The 19,795-nt window shown below is 44.7% G+C and overlaps 1 protein-coding gene across 2 annotated transcripts in view; it reads left to right on the top strand.

Annotated features, from left to right (window-relative positions):
• Window positions 1-19,207, top strand: part of calb2a (calbindin 2a) — a 50,057-nt gene extending 30,850 nt beyond the window's left edge. The window contains exons 9-12 of one of the 2 annotated variants that reach the window (XM_078400645.1): window positions 4,947-4,964; window positions 12,402-12,455; window positions 13,186-13,257; window positions 14,140-19,207. In XM_078400645.1, coding sequence (XP_078256771.1) covers window positions 4,947-4,964; window positions 12,402-12,455; window positions 13,186-13,257; window positions 14,140-14,253 — 258 coding nt within the window. In that variant the 3' untranslated portion in view covers window positions 14,254-19,207. The remainder of the gene's footprint in view (window positions 1-4,946; window positions 4,965-12,401; window positions 12,456-13,185; window positions 13,258-14,139) is intronic. The other variant, XM_078400646.1, reaches the window with a different exon arrangement.
• Window positions 19,208-19,795: the final 588 nt, after the last annotated feature.

Genomic DNA, 19,795 nt, shown 5'->3' with positions numbered 1-19,795 from the left:
TAGTGCCCTCACACATCCATTCTCTATCACAGGCCAGTGATTGGGAGCAACTGCCCCTGCATTGTCCAGGGTGTCATGTCTGTTCCTGACACTCAGCTGAGGTCTCCTAACTAAACACGTCAGAGATTTAATTTGGGGTCTGACTTCTTGAGTTTTACAATTTAGATAAATTCTATGGCCCATTTACCCATGGGCCATCAGGGAATGTGGAATGGAATGTACCCACCTGTTCCTTGTAACAGGCAGAAGAAATGACATTAAGTGTAACTTGCCATTGTCCCATAACATTTGCAATAATCATCCAATGATATTGCTGAAGCCTTCTGATGAAACATTCTGGCCAGACTCTGAAGGACAGGCATCCATGTTCACACTCCCTTGCTGCATTTCCATTGCTATCCTTTCTTCAGCCCAGATCATTGATCCGTACATAGCAAAAGCCCTATGGGTGATAGGACTTTTTAACTTGCACTGTGATACCTGATCAGTTATTGTCTTCATGGAACTCTTCATGGTTTTTGACACATCAGCCTTTTGTCTTCCACCGCCAGCTCCACAGCATTGTCCAGTATTTTTTTCATTCCTGTCCAAATACAGCTGGGACCATTCCTGCAGTAGATCCATCTTCTGGGTCAGTCAGCAGTCTGCTGCCTCTCATCTACACATAGCATCACAGCAACACTGAGGAAGCAAGGGTCAGATTTCAGAAGCCCAGTATGGAGCTCCCTTGATTCCATCACCATGTTGGGTTGTCAAGCCTCCTGTTCAAAATCAGATAATGGATTATTTAGAAATGTCTCCATTGAAATGCCGGTGAGAATGCTCAGTGATCCAACCTTTGAGCCTTCAGCCTGCTCTCTGTCGTGACTTCTCACTTTGTTTAAGGCCATCAGTGTGCAGTCTTAGTCCCTGTTTAATCCTGGACTCTGAGATCATCTCCCGTTTTTACTCCTATAACGTAGGCCACTCTGTTTTCACTGCCCTCTACCCTACCCTCAGCATCTCTGTGCTCAGATTTCCTTTTTCCTCATTCCCCAACTTTCACTCCATGCAGGTTCCAGCTCCTGAATGAATCAGCCATCCAGTTCTTGTCTCGTCTCATTGCAGCTTCCAATACATTGTTTTTTTATTTCCAAATTTCGATGTTGCTGTCCTGACACATTTCCACAATAATTGTATCTTAAACATGGCAAATCCTGATGTTATGAGCATCTATACTCGCCAGCCCCTCCAAAGCTCTCCATCTTCAGTTCTCATTGCTCTATTATCTCTGTCACTTCCTCTCAAGCCTAGCCATTCAACTAGCTCTCTGCCATCATTGCACCCACACCTTTCGTCATCTTTCTTGGCTCCCTGACAGTTGCTTGCTGCCCTCAGCCCTGCTTTGTCATGTTTTGCTGTATTAAAAACAAGTCCAAGTTGTGGTTGTCCATCAGAAGAAGCAAGTCATTGTGTCCTATATGTTGTCTCGTGTCTTTACAATGTGTCTGCTGCATTAAATTAATTTATTTTTGGTAAGAATTTTGTTAGTTTCACATTTCGTCCAGAAGAGGATGTCTGTGCTGGCAAATGAAACTATTCCCACTTTGCACCAGGTGACAGGTATGGGTATCAGTTTGTATCACATGTGTCCCTAGGTCCTACACTCTAAGTGCATCACAGTTGCACAGCTAGTTGTGTTGTTTTGATGATGACCTTGGGTACTGATTGTGCAGAGTTTGTATGGTCTCTTTTTGACTGCATGGGTTTCCTCCGGGAGCTCCTGTTTCCTCCTACACCTCGAGGACCTGCTGGTTGGTAGGCTAATTGCTATAAATTGTTCCTGGTGTGTAAATGAGGGGTAGAAACTGTGGGGTTCTGAAAGGAATGCGGGGAGAATTAAATATGTTAGGGTAGAACTTGTATAAAAATGGGTGCTAAATGGTCGGTGCTGACTTGATAGGCGTGTTTCTGTGTTATGTCTCTCTAAGTCTCTGTGGCTCTCCATGACTAATGGACCAAGGTCACATTTTCACTTCCAAATGTCTGCCCACTCTAGAATTACTGAGTAAAATTACCAGTCAAGCCCATAAAGATATTTTGTATTGTTGGCATGGAAAAAACATTGTGCTCACCTCTAAATGCATTTCACGCAGACATAGACTTTCATCACATCAGCCTGGGCTGGACAATGTAAGTGATAGGCCTTCACTATCATTCTCCAATATTCTCCTGACTTTGGACCTATTCCTGTATTTAGATTGGAAAAATAACAGTCAGCTGCAAGGTGAGAGAGGGAATCTAGAGCATGATAGATCTTTGTCTAGCCTCAGTTATTGGAAAATTGCTGATTTACGTAATAGGCGACTTTCTTGGTAGGACAACATTCTCATTCCAGGAATTAGCCTGGTGAATCTCCTTTGAACTGTCTCTCATATTATTTTATCATTCTTTAGATAAGGATACCAGAACTGTGTGCAGTATTCCAAGTGAAGCCCCAACAACACTCTGTCCAATTGAAAAATACTTCCCTAATTTTAAACTAAACCCTCACCAAAATGCCTTTTGTTTTCCTATCTATGTGTTGGAACTGTCAGCTAGCTTTTTGTGATTCATGCACCAGAACACCTTATCCTTCTGAACTTTACTCACTTACAGTCTCTCCATTGAAGTAATAATTTGCCCATGATTGCTCATTCTGAAATGTATGCCCTTACACTTCCACACCGTAAATTCCAATTGACATTCTTCTGTCCACTCACTCAATCTATCTATATTCTGTTGCAGAATCACGGTATCCTCTTTCACCTATTTTCATATCATCATCAAATTTGGAAACCTGGTATACTATTCCTTCTCCAGGTCATTAATGTAAATACTGAACAATTTAAGGCCAACAACTGATCCCAAAAGTAGTCCACTATTTACCTCTTTCCAGTCTCAAAATGACCCATGTATTCCAAATGTGTTTTCTATGAGCCACCAGTTTTCAATCCATGCTAACACATATTCCAACACCATGAGCCTTACATTATGCACCAGAAACAATGACTGTGGCTAGAATACACTCTCTTGCTACCCCACAGTGAGCTGGATGTCCAGATGTGCAGTACAGCTGACCGAACAAAATGAAGCACTTGTCACTGGACTCCTTGTTGTGTAAGCATATGCACAGCAAGAGTTTGTGGTGTCAGCTTTGTCCCCAGCTCATTGTGCTTAGCTAAGCTCAGACATGGAAGTTGGGAATAAGCGGAGCCATGAACTGACCAGTACCCTTAGAACTGCCCGCAGAAGATCAACAAGGTCCAAGCCATTCAAGTCAGGGTCAAACTCAGGAAGCAATCATGAGGCTCAAGATTATGCAGACCCATGATTAAGCCACTCCTGGTTTACCTCCAGGCACTGGCAAGGTCCCACCAACATTGGCTCTACAAAATCACTGGGAAGATAAGTGAACCAACCTCGTGTGTAGGAAGGAACTGCAGATGCTGGTTTACACTAAAGAGAGACACAAAATGCTGGAGTAACTCAGCAGATCAGGCAGCATCTCTGGAGAAAGAAATAGGTGAGGAAAGAGTCTGAAGAAGGGTTTTGACCCAAAACATCCCTATTCCTTTTCTCCAGAGATGCTGTCTAACCCGCTGAGTTTCTCCAGCCTTTTGTGTCTGTCTTCAGTGAACCAACCTTGTTTCTTTCCCCTTCTCCTTCTGCTCATTTCCACCGCTGCCCACTCCATCCTTCATTTTCCTTTATTGCCCCGCCCCCCTTTTCCCTGTCTACATCCACCCATTGCCTCTCCCTCTGGCTTTACATTTCACTCCTCTATTTCCTTCTTTATCTGACTCTTTATGTCTCCACTTCACCTTGGTGCCCCCTCCCAAGACAATATCTTCAATACTGAGACCCCAGTTACACTCCCACTGCTACGCTTGGTAGGTGATGGCATTCACATGCCTGACATCTTACTCCTGAAACAGAACCTCTATTCCCAGTTTATCATGGGAAAGATTATTGGGAGGCTGGGGGAAATATTCAACGATGTGCCCATTGCTTCCTTGAGGGAATGCAATGGCCTGGGAATCAATCAGACCCACAGAGGGATTGAAACATTGGGAGGGGATGGATAGTGCATAAGGCCACAGATACAGATTGGATTAATGCCTGAAGTAGGAGCAGAAAATCTGAGGTCAAGAAAGTGGCACCGATGAAGCAAGGTTAATTGAGAGCAAATCTAGGAATATGAAGGACATATATATCTTGACAAAGGTCAGCATAGGTTTACCTGAATAACACCCAGTCAACAAGGCGTAAATTATGGAGAAAGATTACACCGTATGATTACTTTCGTCAAGTTGATTCGATTATAGTTGATTTAAGAGGATCTGTTCTTATGGATACTGAGAAATGTTTTTGCAGTTTGTCCGAGAATTAACTACGATCGCCTTCAATAGTATTAGGGATTTGTGAGGCTGAATAGTCTCTTCCTGTTCCTCTGTTCTTGCACTGATCATGGCTTTTTGTGTGGTGAGGGGTTATTCGGACACTTACAAAATAAGTATGAGTGGGTCAGAAATGTGGGCCTCTCATCCACCAGATGAGATGGGAGATCTGTATCTCCTCTGGCTGTTGATTTCAAAAGAACTTGCTGTGCCCGAGTAGTCTGAGAAACTGCCCAGAATGGCTGGCAGAAGTGGGCAATAGTCTAAGCTGGGGCAGCTCCAGGGGACCCTTGCCCAGCCTCCACCCTCTGTAACAGACCCATGAGCTTTGTTCACACTGGGTAGCTTGAACATCAGGTGTTTCATTTCCCAGCACTGACTTCCTACACGTTTTTGAGCACCGAAAAACACTCACAATAACATTGAAAATAAATAATTAACTTGTTTCCATCATGAAGAACAGAGCTCTTTACAGGTAAAACTTAATTACATATGTGAAAGATTGATGAAGTTCTATTTTACTCTCAGGATGACAGAGGATCAAAGGTAAGTTTCAGTGCTAAGGTGATTTTAATTTCACTTACAACATTCCATATTAACAACACATTTCCTCTGTGTTACGGGTGTTTGGGCTTGAGCTTTTAAAAAATCTGTTTAACTTTATTCATGCATTCATGCGCCCAAGAAAAGTTGTTGATAATTTGCTGACCTACAAAGCTGCGCATCCAGCTCAACTGGTTTAGCCTTTTTCTAATGTCCCCCCCCCCCCAGCTTCTGCCCACATCCTTTCATTCCACAGCCCTCTGCCTCATTCCTGTCATTCTTCTGGCCATTCTCTACAGTTATTTATATTTAAATCTCTGCTGGCCTCCCTGGTCATTCTCCGGTTCTGTTGTCTTAAGCCCTTGCTCTGGAAGCCTCTCAATGTTCTTCCCACTTTCTTAACCCCAGATTTTCGGCTGCTTCCTTACTCTTTAATCCAAACCCTATTCACATCTGTGGCCTTTAATCCACCCCCTCCCAATCCACCCCCCCTTTCAATCCTCTGTTCATTTCCCCTTGTTTTAGAACCTAACTTACGTTGAACCATTAACCATCGCGATATATCTCACTAATAAAATCTTAGACAGGAAATTTCAAAACTAAATAACATGGCAAGTACAAGTAGATAATAGCTTGTAAATTGTAGTAGAGCCTTACAGGAGCTGGTAAAGTAAAGAGGGTTAGAGGCAGAATTCCAGAGCTACATTGGCATCAGTAGCAGAGCAGTCAACACTAGGGACAGATTTAGAGCTTCACAGAAATAAGAAGGTTGTAGAGCTGGAAGAAGTTTCAGGGATGTGGAGTAACAGTGGGCACAGGAAAACCAGAAATCAGAGCAGGTCAGCAAAAACAGACATCGGTGTAGTCCAGGGAATAGGGAAGCAGGGCCTTGGAGGAGCAGTCATTGAAGAAAAGGGAAGATGGAAGGACATTGAAACTGTCAGTCTAGAGTTGACAAAAGCGTGGATGAGAAGAGGATAGAATCGAGCGAGGATCCAGACTGGAAATAGCTGAGCAAATCAAGACTGCTGGAGGAACCCAGTGTGTCAGGCAGCATCTGTGTAGGGAAATTGACAGAAAATGCTTTGGGTCACGAACTTTCTTTAGGCTAGAGAAGTCTTCTGTGTCTCTGGAAATAGCTGACTTGGCAAGGGAGTGAATACGTGGTCATAATCTCAGGATCATGTTTAATCATTAAGTGATGATTAATTGAGTTTACCAGGACTCGGGTTTACCCCAGACAGGGAGATAAATAATAATTGGGCAATGTGAGGGCTGCGTTGTGGTGCAGCAGTTATTACTGCTGCCTCACAGCTCCAGAGATTCAGGTGCAGTCCTTGGCTTTGATGCTGCCTGTGTGGTGTTTGCATGTTCCCCCTGTGGCCGTGTTGGCTGCCCAAGGTGGCAGAGATCAGAAACAAAGCATCAGTATTCCCAATATTTAGAACACAGGTGTTCCAGGAAATGCTGGATTTGCTCAATTTAAAGGCTGCAGACAGATCTTACTCTGGGAACAAAGAATAGAACCTCGAAATTGTAAAAAAAAACAAGACCTTGACAAAAATTCTATGAGCACAGACTGATATGGAGAGGTAGCGATCTGACAAAGAGTGTAAAGTCAGCGTGAGATGGATGGCCAAGTAATATGACGGCCAGATCGATCTCTGTGAATGGTGACTAGAGATGTTGGGGCCAGTTAAATAAATAGGAGACTAACATCAGGCCACCACTAAGTGCTAGAAATTAAGTTTTGCTACTGTTGCATCAGAGGGTACAGCCTAGTCTTGTGTGGAGTGCTGTGGGTGGTGGACCTGACCCTCTACATTAAACCAAAGGCTTTCAGACTGCAATCTCCATCCTTTCTATGGATGCAGCTAACAGGATATTCCAGTGGGCTGGCAGAATGGGGAGTGGACAACAGCAGGAAGATGTCAGAGGTGGAGGTAACAGTTGGGATGGGGGATTGGTCATGGAGAAGTGGGAGAGAAGTAATGTGGAAAAGGGTTGTTTGGAACTGGTTAATGGGTCAGACAAATGATTGGGAGAGAAATGGAGTTGAGGGGCTGGTGCTAATCAAGGGCCCCAAGACATTGCCAACAGGAGACACGGGTGGAAAGAAGAAAGTAGCTGGGAAAAGATAAAATCCTGGGTCAGCATGCACCTCATGACCAAGGTGACAGCAGGTTGTGCCCTCCAGTTAAGGCCTGCTTCAGGTATGAGGTGCACATTGGAAGACAATAATGGGCTCCAAGGATTCCAGGTTGCCTAAAAGACCAGGAATAGAACAGTGTTATTAGCCCATGAAGAAATTGTGGTTATTATATTAGTGTAATGATACTGAATGACCATAGCAGGTTACAGGTCAGTTAGACAGTATACCACAAGATGTTGGCATTGGCTGTGGGCAGCAGATATTTCTTGGTTTCTTTCTTAGGCTCCATCCCCTCATCTGATCCAGGTGTCCTCAGAAAACACCCACTCAGCTGCCAGCCTGTTTCCCCTCATGCTCAGGGTGAAACCTTAATTTCATGTGGTTGGAAAAGTTCCCATCTGTCACTATCTCAATCACTTAACCCCATGAACAGACCAAGCATAAAAAACAAATTTGTAACCAACCCTTTCTCTATTGGGTCATGAAGTTGTGATTATTCCTTCCCTCTGACTCTACTCAGCGGCCAAGGTACGTTCTGCTAAGACATATTCCGGGTAAGCCCATTGATAGCACCAGCATCATTGATCTAACTGTCCCACCTGCCCACAGGTACCAGGCTGTCCTGTCCCCTTTATCCAGCCAGTCAGGTGTGTCCATCCCACTCCAGAGTGATGCTTCCAGACCCTGCTGATCTCTTCAGTTCACCAGCTGCCGATGGAACTTTGCCAAAAACGAGATTTTGAAGCTCTTCAGTTGAAGAACACTCTTCAATTATTCCTCTGACCTTCCCTTTCTTCACATGGTTTCCTGTCTCCCCATAATGTAGGTAGAATGACTATCACAACCTTTCTAACTCTACTACGAACTAACCCATAATTCCATTACCTAAGTTTAGCCTATTAACAACACGCTAATCACACCTCCATATAGTAGTGTACATGCATTTACCACACTTTATATAGTTTATTGGTGTGCATAGTGTGTTTATCTTTCTTTTCATGTATGTGATCAGGTTTTTGATTATGTTCTGTCCTGTGAGACATTAAAGCATTGCCCAAAGAGATGATGTTTCCAGGCATGTTTGTAACCACAAAACCAACCAGAGCTTGATCATCCAACAACAGGGCAGGGCAATAGAGTAGATTATCAGAGCAGGTACCGAGGTCATTCAGATTGTGAGCCTCAGCTTAACCAAATAGCCTTCAGTAATTGTGGGTGTGTGCATGTGATTGTATGTTTGTATGCATGTTTATTTGTGTGGGAGTGTGCATCCGTTTTTGTGTTTGGTTCTTGCCCTTGCCCATTTATCAAATCTTTTGCCTTCCTTCTGCTCTCTAGGGTGTCGCGGCCTCCCGCTCGTCACCTGCATCTGCTCCTCTTTTGTCGCCGTCTCCCTCCGTCCTTCCGTGTCTCACTGTGGTGTTCTGTACATCCACTTCATTCTCACCCTCTAATTTATTCTCTACGAACGTCTTGCTTTATCTCTCTCCCACTTCTCTTCTCTCCTGTTTCTATCCCTTTTTCTGCCTGTGTCTCTGCCCATGAGTACATCAATCCTTTTCACTGTCTTTTGTCCTCTCTCTCTTCCTCTCTCCTCTCTTCAGTCAAGGTTCCAGGGTTCAGCACACTCTATATTGACTCATCAAAAGGATAGCTCAAATCTCACATCAAATTCCCTTAATCCTCTCCCATCAAACATTAGAGGACAAGAATGGCATGTGATCAACAATGTGAACCCTCCCCCCCCCCCCCCCCCCCTCTACACTGTCCCAGCAAAGACTCCCAGGGCAGGGTTATTACTGTGTAAAGCTGCTTCATCTGACTTTCACTAATTTTGTGGCTGATTTACATGGCTGTCTGGTCGATGGATGGAGCTGGGTCCTTTATATTCTTAAATCAACCATTAACTGAGGCTGAATGGTTGGTTCTCTAGCATTTAGAACTCCCAGGATTTAGAACCAAGCAAAACTCCATCTGGCTCATCCAACAATGCCAGGGTTGGTTCAACATGAGTTACACCCAGCAAAATTCCCTTCTTCTCCCATCACACACTCAAACGGGCAAGAACAGCACAGATTCAGCACCAAGTTAATCCTTCCTCCACACAAACACTTACAAGGTGGGAAGAGTGCAGAGTAAATGCAGAGTATGGCTTCTTCGACACTACCTTGTCATACACTCCCAGGCCAGGCAAACCATAAGCAGAACACCAAGTAAATCTTCTGTTCCAATATCACACCAAACACTCCCAAGGCACGTCCAGTAAGAATTAGAAATAATACATTGGTATCTCTCCTATTGCTTGGGAATGGGTAAGTTAACATAGTCAACACTAAGAAGGGTTCACTGTATATAGAGAGGTGTGCTGCTGGCCATGGATCATGTCACCATAGTCAGCCGGGCTGGGGAGAGTTGTGCAGTCAAACTAACCTCGGAAGAGATAGTAGGTCCCATCACAAGTGGGATGATGTAAGAAACCGTAGGATCCAGGTGGCCCATCAGCAGAAGGGGTAGGCCCCAGCAACGGTCACATCTCCACATCAGTGTTAAGCAACCGACCACCCCAGTCAACACCAGCATCTCAGCACCAAACCTGGGGAGAGCGGCAGTTTCCCAGCATAACAGATCCCACCCGAAGTGGGTGTCATTTTTAAAGTAAATCTGTTGTTCCAGTGTCGCATCAACACTCCTCAGACAGGTGCAGTAAGTGTTAGAAACCTGGGAGTATTCAGACTGGATGACCGAGATCACTCTACCCGGTCAGTGCTCTGTGGAGGATTGCTAAGTTGGCAACCAGTGTAATGCTGACTCTTCACTGGTTAAATGCAATGAAGGTAGGAATGCTGCATTTTTCCTGGGAGCTTTGTTTTTCATTCAAGGGATTTGGGCTTTACAGACTGAGCCAGCATTTTATTGTCCTTGAGAAGGTGGTGCTGAGTTAAATTAAGCAATTAGTTCTTGAGGTCTGGGGCTACCCACAACACTGTTAAGAAGGGAGTTCCAGGATTTTGACCCTGCAATAGTGACCCTGCAAGTCAAGAACTTTGTGGCCTGGAGGGCATGTTCCAGCTGGTGGTGTTCCCCATGCTTGTGCTGCCCATGTCCTTCTGGCTCTTGAGGTGGTGAGTTTGGAAAGTGCTGACTAAGGAGAAGTGGTGAGTTGCTGCAGTGCCGCTGGTGGTGGAGTGAGTGAACAGTTGTGGATGGGGTGCCTATCAAGCGGCTGCTATGTCCTGTGTGTTATAGAGTTTATTGAAACTGCACTCATTAAGGCAGGTGGAAAGTGTTCCATCGCACTCCTGACCTGATCCTTGTAGATGGTGGACGGGCTTTGGGGAGTGAGGAGGCAAGCTACTTGCTGCAGGGTTCCTAACCTCTGACCTGCTCTTGCAGCCACATTGTTTGCAATTCAGGATGGTGTGTGGCTTGGCAGGAAACCTCCAGGTGATGGTGTCCACATACCTTTGCTGCCCTTGTCCTTCCAGCTGATAAAGGTAGTGGGTTTGGAAGGTGATGTCAAAGAAGGCTTAGTGAGTTACTGGTGCATCCTGTAGATGATACACACTGCTACCATTTTCCATTGATGTGAGTGAATGGTAATGGATGGCCTGTGGGTCCTGTAAGATGTCAAGCTTCCTCAGTGTTGAAGCAGCCCATGCCTGGTCAAAGTTGATAGGGGTCAGGGAGCCCCGAGGCTGTGAGAAGGACAGCGTAAATGGAGGGAGTGTGCACCTCCTTATAAACTACCAACATGCCTCACAAAACTTCATCTGTCACGGTGGCAAACGTGGGTGCCATAACAGCCACCCTAAAACATTGGGCATTGTGGTTGATTGAAATTGTGTTTGGTGTTAAGAGAATACTGAGTATAAAACCTCTTCAACCACTCCCAGGGCAGTTACACCATGATTCAGATAATGTACAAAGCTCCTATTCTCAGCCCTAACCATGTGTCTGATCCTCAGGAGAACACCTGGTGCTCACTGCGGCTGGAAGAACTGAGTCAGGCCATTCAGGAAGCTCATAAGTGATAGGACGAGAATTAGGCACATCAAGTCTACTTTGCCATTCAATCACGGCTGATCTAACCCCTCTCAACCCCATTCTCCTGCCTTCTCCCCGTAACCTCTGATGCCCGTACTAATCAAGAATCTATTTCTATCTGCCTTAAAAGCATCCATTGACTTGGCCTCCACAGCCTTCTGAGTTACAATCTTGCAGCCCCACAATCACATCCACCTCCCACCTTTCTCTCAAGCAACATTCGAAGCTGAGAAAAGACAAACACTGCATGCAAATTAATCCCTCATTCAGAGCAGAAGGAGAGGTGACGGGACTGTGTGGCTAAAAATTGGTGGAGCAACCCACATTCATGGGGCTGAATGGTGAGAGTGGATCATCAAACTTGCTTTTGTGTAAAACTAGCTTTACAGAAACATTGGCTATTTTGTGAAATAAAACTGTTGGTGGTTTCCTTGTTGGCTTTGGTCCCTTCTAGTTTGGGAAATGAGAATATTTATCAAGAGTTCTGTAATTTGAACTTTTCATTACCGAGGCTAATTTGTTGAGTTACAGAATTCCTAAATAATTTTGTGAAGTTTAATTTTTTCTCAATGGTATGTAACAAACTCTTGATTATTCATTTTGAGAAATAATGAAGTAACTTTCGGATCCCCAATTTTTTTTTTTTAAATAGGACGGGCCAAAGCTGTGAACATGAGAGTTAGATTTTTACTTGGACTCTTTAGGAGATGTGTGTGGGGTTAAGTAGAGGTTGTTATGGTTGAGTTTTGGGGTAGAAGGCACTTTCAGAAGATAAGACATGTAGCTTTGGTCCCAGAATCACTGTGTCCGTGCTCGACACTCACAGCAGGAACAAGGTGTCAGAGGAGGACAGTCTTAGTGATGAGGGCATTGTGGTTACAGAGCTTGGCTTCTTCGGAGTCTCTCCGCACTTCCAGTGGTTAACTTACAACTCCAGTCTCATCTTCCTCACACTTCCTGCTGCCTTCCTTCAGTCTTCCTAGAGGAAGAGTCCCCACCTGCAGCTGAGATTGGGTCCTGGAAAAGGGGGTCCATTCTCCCAGCCCTCGAGCCTCATCTGTTACACTCAACTGTGTGTTCAGGGAGGAGCAATGGGAGGTGATGGAAAAATGACTCCAGGGCTCAAACACAGAAGCCATAAATCAACTTGAAACAGATAAGACAATGTGGAGATTATAGTCTGGAGAATTGACCTAAAATAAACAGTGTTAAATGTTTCTAATGCATGTTTTTTGCATTTACAGGGCATGAAATTGAATGCAGAGGAGTTCAATGCAATATTCACATTTTATGACAGGGTAATTATCACCTCTGCTTTGTAGTTATATCCATTGAAGTTGTTCCTGGATCCGCAGGTTTTTACCTTAATGGGTGAATTTGACACTCCTTTCATTCCTCCCCCCCCCCCCCCCCCCCTCACTTCTGAAGATGGACAAGTCTCAGGTGAACTGTCCCAGAGATTCAGGACACCCATACCTGAACCACCAGCCCAATGTTTGGGTCAAGATAGTAAGATAGATGAGCTGAGGATGACCCTATTCTGCCTTAAATTTACAAGAATGGAAAATGATTCTCGGGGATTTGGGCAGTTTGACAGTGTACACCCTGTGAGGATGGTTCCTAAATTTAGAGAGATTAGACCATAGCCTCAGGAAAAGTGGGTGTCTGTCAGATCTGCAGGGAAATACCTTTACATGCTCACTGTTGGGTTTGGTTGGTGTTGCATCATGGCCTGACACTGAGGTCTCAGTCTCAGCAGTTGCCACCTGGGTTCTGCTAGCCTACCCCTGCCGCTTTCAGGAGGATCTGGGGGTGGTGCAGGTGCACGTTGAACGTGCAAAGCAACCTGACCCTGAGGATTAAGATGCTCGTCAAGGTTTCCACAAAGAAAAGATTTTCAGATGAAAGCCCAGAGCTGTGATACAAAGAACATTGTCCCTTGCTCAGCAGAGCAGGCTGCCCTCTGACTGTTCCTGTTGACTGGCATTTCTCACCATATCATTCTGTGGTTTCTGTCTGTCTTCTCAGGATGGAAACGGTTACATCGACAGTCATGAGCTGGATGCTTTACTGAGAGATTTGTATGAGAGAAATAAAAAGGTGGGTCTTTGGTGAATGAAGCAGTAATATCCAAGAGTATGGGTGCTCATTTTACCCTGATCGGTGCTAGGAATTCAAGCGACTTTCTCATCTGCTTCGCCCAACATTCCCATGGTATCCATAGCATGGGTTAGATGTAGAGTAAAGACCTCTACTCCATGCCAACAACATTCTCCATGGATAGGATGTAAGGCATGCCCTCTGCTCTTTCATCAAGCACACCCAAAGGAGAGACAGAACAATTTAGCTCCCTGGAAATTGTCAGACATGCCCAACACAGGAACAGAACAATTTTGATGCAGATTAAAGATCCCTCAATATTCACCCATTAACCACTCGTAGGACAGTTAATGTGCACATTAGAAGCAAGAATCATACTATCCTATCTCAAAACACACTTGCAGTCCAGAAACAGGAAAGGTCAGAATACAATTCATTCTATGGTGCCCTATCAAACACTCCCAGGAAGGCTGCAATTGTAGTCAGGTTTAAAGACTGTCTACACTGCACAAACACTCTATACAGCTACCATACCATCCCAAGCGCAAGTTTCAGAACAGGCGACAACAGTCTGCTGGTGGAACTCAGCAGGTTTAGCAGCATTTATGAGCGGTGGGGAACTGTCAACTGAGAGTGAAGAAGAACGTTAGCCCGTATAAAGAGGAGAGAAGGTCTAAGACGGGCAGCAGTAGGTGACTGAGGAGGCGTGAAAAATGACGGGCAGCTGGAGTCAGGTGGGGGACGGGGAGGTGTGGGTGAAGGCTGACAAGGTTAATAAAAGGGAAGATGGAGTCAAGAGGAGAGGGTGGTGGATATAATTATTACATGTGACATGACCAGTATTGTTATCTGATGCATTGTTTATTAACTCCCCCCTCCTAGGAGATGGATATTAAGAAAGTAACTGCATACAAGAAAAATATCTTGTCCCTGTCTCATGGGGGCAAACTATATCGGCAGGAGCTGGAGATGATCCTGTGCACGGAGCCATTGTAGGGAGGGATCCATCAACAAATTATGTAATCCATGCCCCCACCCACCCCACGGAACATCACCCAACGCATGTGCAGTGCGTTCTGGAAACCACAAATGTGCTTGCATTGCAGATTACAAAATGCCACAAGGGACAAGCGTCAGGTGTGAATTCACACACAGCAGTCGTCATTATTTTCTATGTATCTCACTTTCTCCTGTATTTTAAAGCAACAAACTATATAGCTATATACCTATATACACTGTAATATATTTAAAAAAGCACATTGTGTTTTGGTAAATTCTCTTGTTTGCCAAAAGTATGCCCGAGATTTAAAGCAGAACGTCAGTTATCCATGAGGCAATTATTTTTTGATGATTTTGGTACATTGTACTGTTGTCTTCATCACTTTGTCCTGACTCTGAAATTGGATGGTCCGTAGATTAATTGGTAAACTGGATTATAAGCTCATCTGGGACCCATCAAAGTGACAGCCCAGAGGGTGTGAGTAGCTTCCCATATTTTGGCTGCATTCCCATATTCTGCCCATCACCACTAGATCTGCCTTTCCCACTATCACCATCCCCTCCCCCCACCCTCTCTCTAAGCTCAATGGTTGAAATAGAATTCAGTCTCAATTATTTAGGTTGCCCAAGCAAAGTGTTCTGTGAAGTGAAATTAAAAAGTAAAATTCAGAGAATTAGGACTGAAAAAGAATGTTGCACAGAACCTCTTCATCCGAAGAGTAGTTGCGATAAGAACCAATTTATGGGGAAGGATATTGAAGAAGTCATCAATCTTTGTGCAGAGTTACGCTGTTTAGGATACCAAAATCAAAATACAATTGATGCTGACAATCTGGTATAAATAAGGAAATGCCAGGAAATTCATGTCAGGTGCATCTGGAGAAAAGGCCAAGGTCAACACTAGTGGTCAATGACCTTTTGTTGAAACTCACAAATTGGTCTGTGACCTGAACTGTCAGCAATTTCTCTACCCACAGGTGCTGCCTGGGGTGCCAGGTATTGCCAGCCTTCTCTGGTCTGAGAAGGTGGGCAGGTGAGATTAGGTGGGTAGAAAGAGCCCCGCCTTCCCAACCGAAGGAGCTCAGCTTGCAGAACGGGGGGGTGGCAGGGGAGATTTGGCAGGTTTCTCATCTGCCAAATATGCTTGATATGAACCCTGGGGCAGCTGATTGGGGTGGGGGGAGGTCAACTATGTAAATACAATGTTATAGCCTGTCAGTGATGCAAATAATAGTGATCAGTGATGTAAATAGAGTATTAGTCTGTGAGGTAAATGTAGTACATTCCAACATGGGTTTGCAGTTCAGCATGTAATGGCACACCCTCAAACGCCAGTGATGCACATATAAACATTAGTCTGTATAGTATAAATGCAACCGTGCAGTTTGTCCTGTTATATGTCCTGCAAGCACAAAAACATAATTTGCCAGGGATTAGTTATTTATCAGTCGATTAGTGGTATGAATATACACATTAAAGCTTGTCAGAGGTCAATGGATTATTAATTGCTGTCTATTAAGTAAGTAAATATAAACATTCTCATGATGTCCAATTAGTTCTGAAATGACATGCATAATCTAGATTCTATTAATCTATCCAGAAAGTTAATGCAAATATTGATTGCTCAGATAAGCTGCTGCTATCTATTCTAAAATATGCTTGTCATTGAATGGGGGAAGGCTAGGGGAATGGACAGTGGTTGACAAGGTGGGCAGAGAAGGAGGAGATGTGTAAATCAGGGGGTACAACTGCTACAAGAGGCATAAGAGCAAATAGATCTGGGGATATCTCTGCAAAAATTATTAAAAGTAGCAGCAGAGATTGAGAAAGTTGCTTTAAAAAAAGCTTTCAGGTTCCTGGGCTTTATAAAGCCAAAGAGTACGAGAACAAGGAATAATGATAAACCTTCATAAAACTCTGGTTCGGCGGAGCTGGAGGAAAGATGTGAATGTTTAGGAGATGTGTGGAAGAGATTTACTGAAGTGATTCCAGGGATGAGGGACTGCAGTTCTGTAGATGGACTGGAGAGGCTGAGGTCATTCTCCCTGCAACTGAAGAGGTTGTGCAGAAAACTGACAAAGGGATGGAATATCACAAAGGCAGGGCTCGTGCGGTCCTTGAAAATTCACTTTTTGTGATAAAAGTATTCATTCATGCAGTAATGTGGCGTTTTTTCATCGTTTATAATGCGTGTTTTTATTACAAGTCAGGAAACATTGTTAGATATGTTTGTCTTTGTTGCCTATTTTTCCCTCCTCGCCGCCGCCGCTCACCCCAGGGCTTCTGAACAACACTACAACACTTGTGTTTGTTATTTTGCTGCGCTAGAGGGAGACGGGGCCGGGGAAGAGAGTGGAGGAGTGGCGCAGATCTCGCTGGCGCTGAGCGAGAGAGGGGAGAGAGCAGCTCCCGCAAGTGGCGGCGCTCCTTCACCGGACCCTCTGACACCCTCCCCGCGCTCCCGCTCTCACCCACTGCTCCCTCTACCCCGACTCTCTCTCTACCCCCGACTATCTTCCTCCGACTCTCTCTCTACCCCCAACTCTCTCTACCCCCTCTCTCTCTCTCTACCCCCTCTCTCTTCCTCCTCTCTCTCCCCTCTCTCTCTCTCTCTCTCCCTCCCCCCTCTCTCTCTCTCTACCCCCCTTTCTCTCTACCCACCTCTATCGACCCCCTCTCTCTCTCTCTACCTCTCTCTCTCTACGCCCTCTCTCTCCCCTTTCTGTCTCTCCCCTCTCTCTCTTCCCCCTCTCTCTCCCAGCGCCAGCGAGATCTGCGCCGCTTCTCCACTCTCTTCCCCAACCCCATCTCCCTCTAGTGCAGCGAAATAAGAATAAACACAAGTGTAGTGGCTGTTGTTCAGAAGCCCCACATCCCCGGGGTGAGCGGCGGCGAGGAGGGAAGTTTCCTTGGGTTTGTTGTTTGCGAGGGGGCGCTGCTATCTCTCGCCTTGTCCCGGCTCTGGGTCAGTGGCGATCCGCTCTCCGGTGAACCTTCGCCGGCAGCTTCTGCCTCCAGTCCCCCAGCCGCGGTTCCACAGCTCCGGGACAAGTTAAAGAGTCGGGGAGAGTTGAGGGGAACTCGCCGCATAAAGCAAAAAAACCTACAAAATCATCGTAGTTTTTACTAATTAACCATATATACACCAAATTAACTGTTTTAAAAACAATATTTTCTCACCTATACGGAGAAAAACTGGGAAAAACCATCAATGTTTGCTGGATTTTGGTCTTTGAAGATGGGATTTTTGGTCCTTGAAAAGTCCTTGAATTTTTTGCTGTTCCAAGTGTACGAACCCTGCAAAGGGTATAGATAGACTTGATTTCCTTTGGCAAAGGGGTAGCAAACCAAGGACGTGGAGTGAAAGTGATTGGTGACATTGGCAAAAACTGCTTCAAGCAGCGAGAGTTTTGGGGTGGAATGTGCAGTTGGGTGATCCAGTAGGAGTGTCCGAGAAGGAGAGGAGATAGTGCGTGGAAGAGAAGTTTTTGCGAGGCTCGGGAGGCGAAGAGTAGAACCAGCTTGATTGATCTTACATAAAGCCAGTATGAACTCAATGGGCTGAAAGACCTCCTCCCTGATGTTACCACAGCAGCATCCGACACCTTAATTTCACCTCTCAGCATCCTCTGTTCTGGCTGAACTCCCTGGCTTTGTTTATCATTGTCATGTGTACCAAGCTACAGTGGAAAGCCTTGGTTGTTTGCTATCCAGTCAAAGACAAAACATTGATTACATTAATTACAATCAAGCTGTCTGCATTGTACAGTTAAAGAGTACAACATTTCGTGCAAGATAAAGTCTGATTAAAGATAATTCAAAGGTCTCTGATAAGGTAGATGGGAGGCCAGGACCTCACTCTAGCTGGTGAGAGGGCGGTTTGGTTCTTTTAAGTTCTTGTATCGCCATTCTTATTAATGAAGCTATTTTACTATGTCATTCTTAGGGATTATTATGTGCATTCCCTCCAAAGCTTGAGTTCCTGGACCTGGACACATTGCTGGAGGTTGGGTCTGGATATGGTGTAGTATTGCTTGATGACACCTCCTCGGATTTATACTCTCTTTGCCAGAGCAGCCGATCTTGGCTTACTGATGTAGGATTGGGAATGGAAAGTGAGCATTATGTACAAAGGCAGCAGGTAATACTTTAGAACCTGCTAGTCACATCATGGAAGTCCTGAGTCTCCACTACCAAATGATTCAAGACATACAACTCTGATAGCGCAGTAATCCACTATAACAATAAATCTCCATTAGCATTCTGGTTCACTTATTGCACATCCAGTCATTATTATCCACAGACCTGCTATCTGTGTACGTAGGAGATCGGCCAGACATACTGCATGTGTAACCGGAGGCAGGATTGGAAACACCGGGAGTCAGGTACGTGGGTGGGCTTGCCGCTAAATGTGGACCAGGTAAGCAATCAGAGTAGGGACCATGGTACGTAGTTTACCCAGCGATCTTAAAAGGATTTCAGGAAAATAAATAAAGTTCCTGCTCTTGATTGCTCACCTGGTCTACCAGTGAATCCCAACAGAAACTGTTTTTAGTTGATATTCAGAGAGAGTAACGTCACACTTAGTGGAATCTGTCTCAAGAAATAAATGTTCTACTGACACTCCTTGCCCAGACTCTGCTTTTAATGAGGAGACAGACCACTATCAATGCCATTTCGTGGTACATCAATGATAACCAGTGCTTTCAAGTGAGGAGACGACACAATTAGAGGGCAAAAATCACTGATACAAATAATAACCCAGCTGTCTGATAACTGACCTTCTGCTGACCACTAAGTTGTTTTATTTGCATTGTACATGAATTGGTTTTAGTTTTTATCCTGCATTCTCCTATTTTATAAACAGTTGTGTAAACCCAAGTCTCCTGTTTAGATGATCTGTATCATGGCTACAAAGCTACGTTGCTCCAAATCAATTAAAATCTTTTCAGTGAACTATATGTTCTGTATATGTGTTTATTTCTATATACTTTGAAATTCAATTTGCTGTTAAAAAGTTACAAATAAACCCACATCCACCTGAAACATACAATTACAACGGGCCGTCTCCTAACCTCCATCATACTCATCAGTAAATCATTCACTCTCTAACCTCTATTACGCTCACTGCTTCTCCCAGGCCCCAATTACACTCCTGTTGCACGTGACTGTGCACCAATTAACCTTGATGACACACATTGTTTAGAATGAGGTTTTCTCGTTCTCATTACATTCTGGCTGCCAGCCCCTGACCCCAATTACAGTGCCCTTCACATTGAGAATGCCTTTCACCACGTGTTAAATTTGGGAATTATTGACCCCAGTGCAACTCCCATTGCGATTTTGCTGTCAATCATATTCCCAGTTACAGAGCATTTGTTGCCTACTGGACTTTATCGAGATGCCGAGGACCACCGTGAGGGGGGAAGGGGAAGAAAAATGGAGGACCCAGCCTAGGGGGACCGCTGTGAGAGGGGAAGGGGAAGAACAATGGAGGACCCGGCGTAGGGGGACCGTTGTGAGAGGGGAAAGGGAGGAA

Source organism: Rhinoraja longicauda, chromosome 6 (assembly GCF_053455715.1).
Source record: "Rhinoraja longicauda isolate Sanriku21f chromosome 6, sRhiLon1.1, whole genome shotgun sequence".
NCBI lineage: Eukaryota > Metazoa > Chordata > Chondrichthyes > Rajiformes > Arhynchobatidae > Rhinoraja > Rhinoraja longicauda.
The sequence above is the reverse complement of the archived record's forward strand: the minus strand, read 5'-3'. Positions and strand labels throughout refer to the sequence as shown.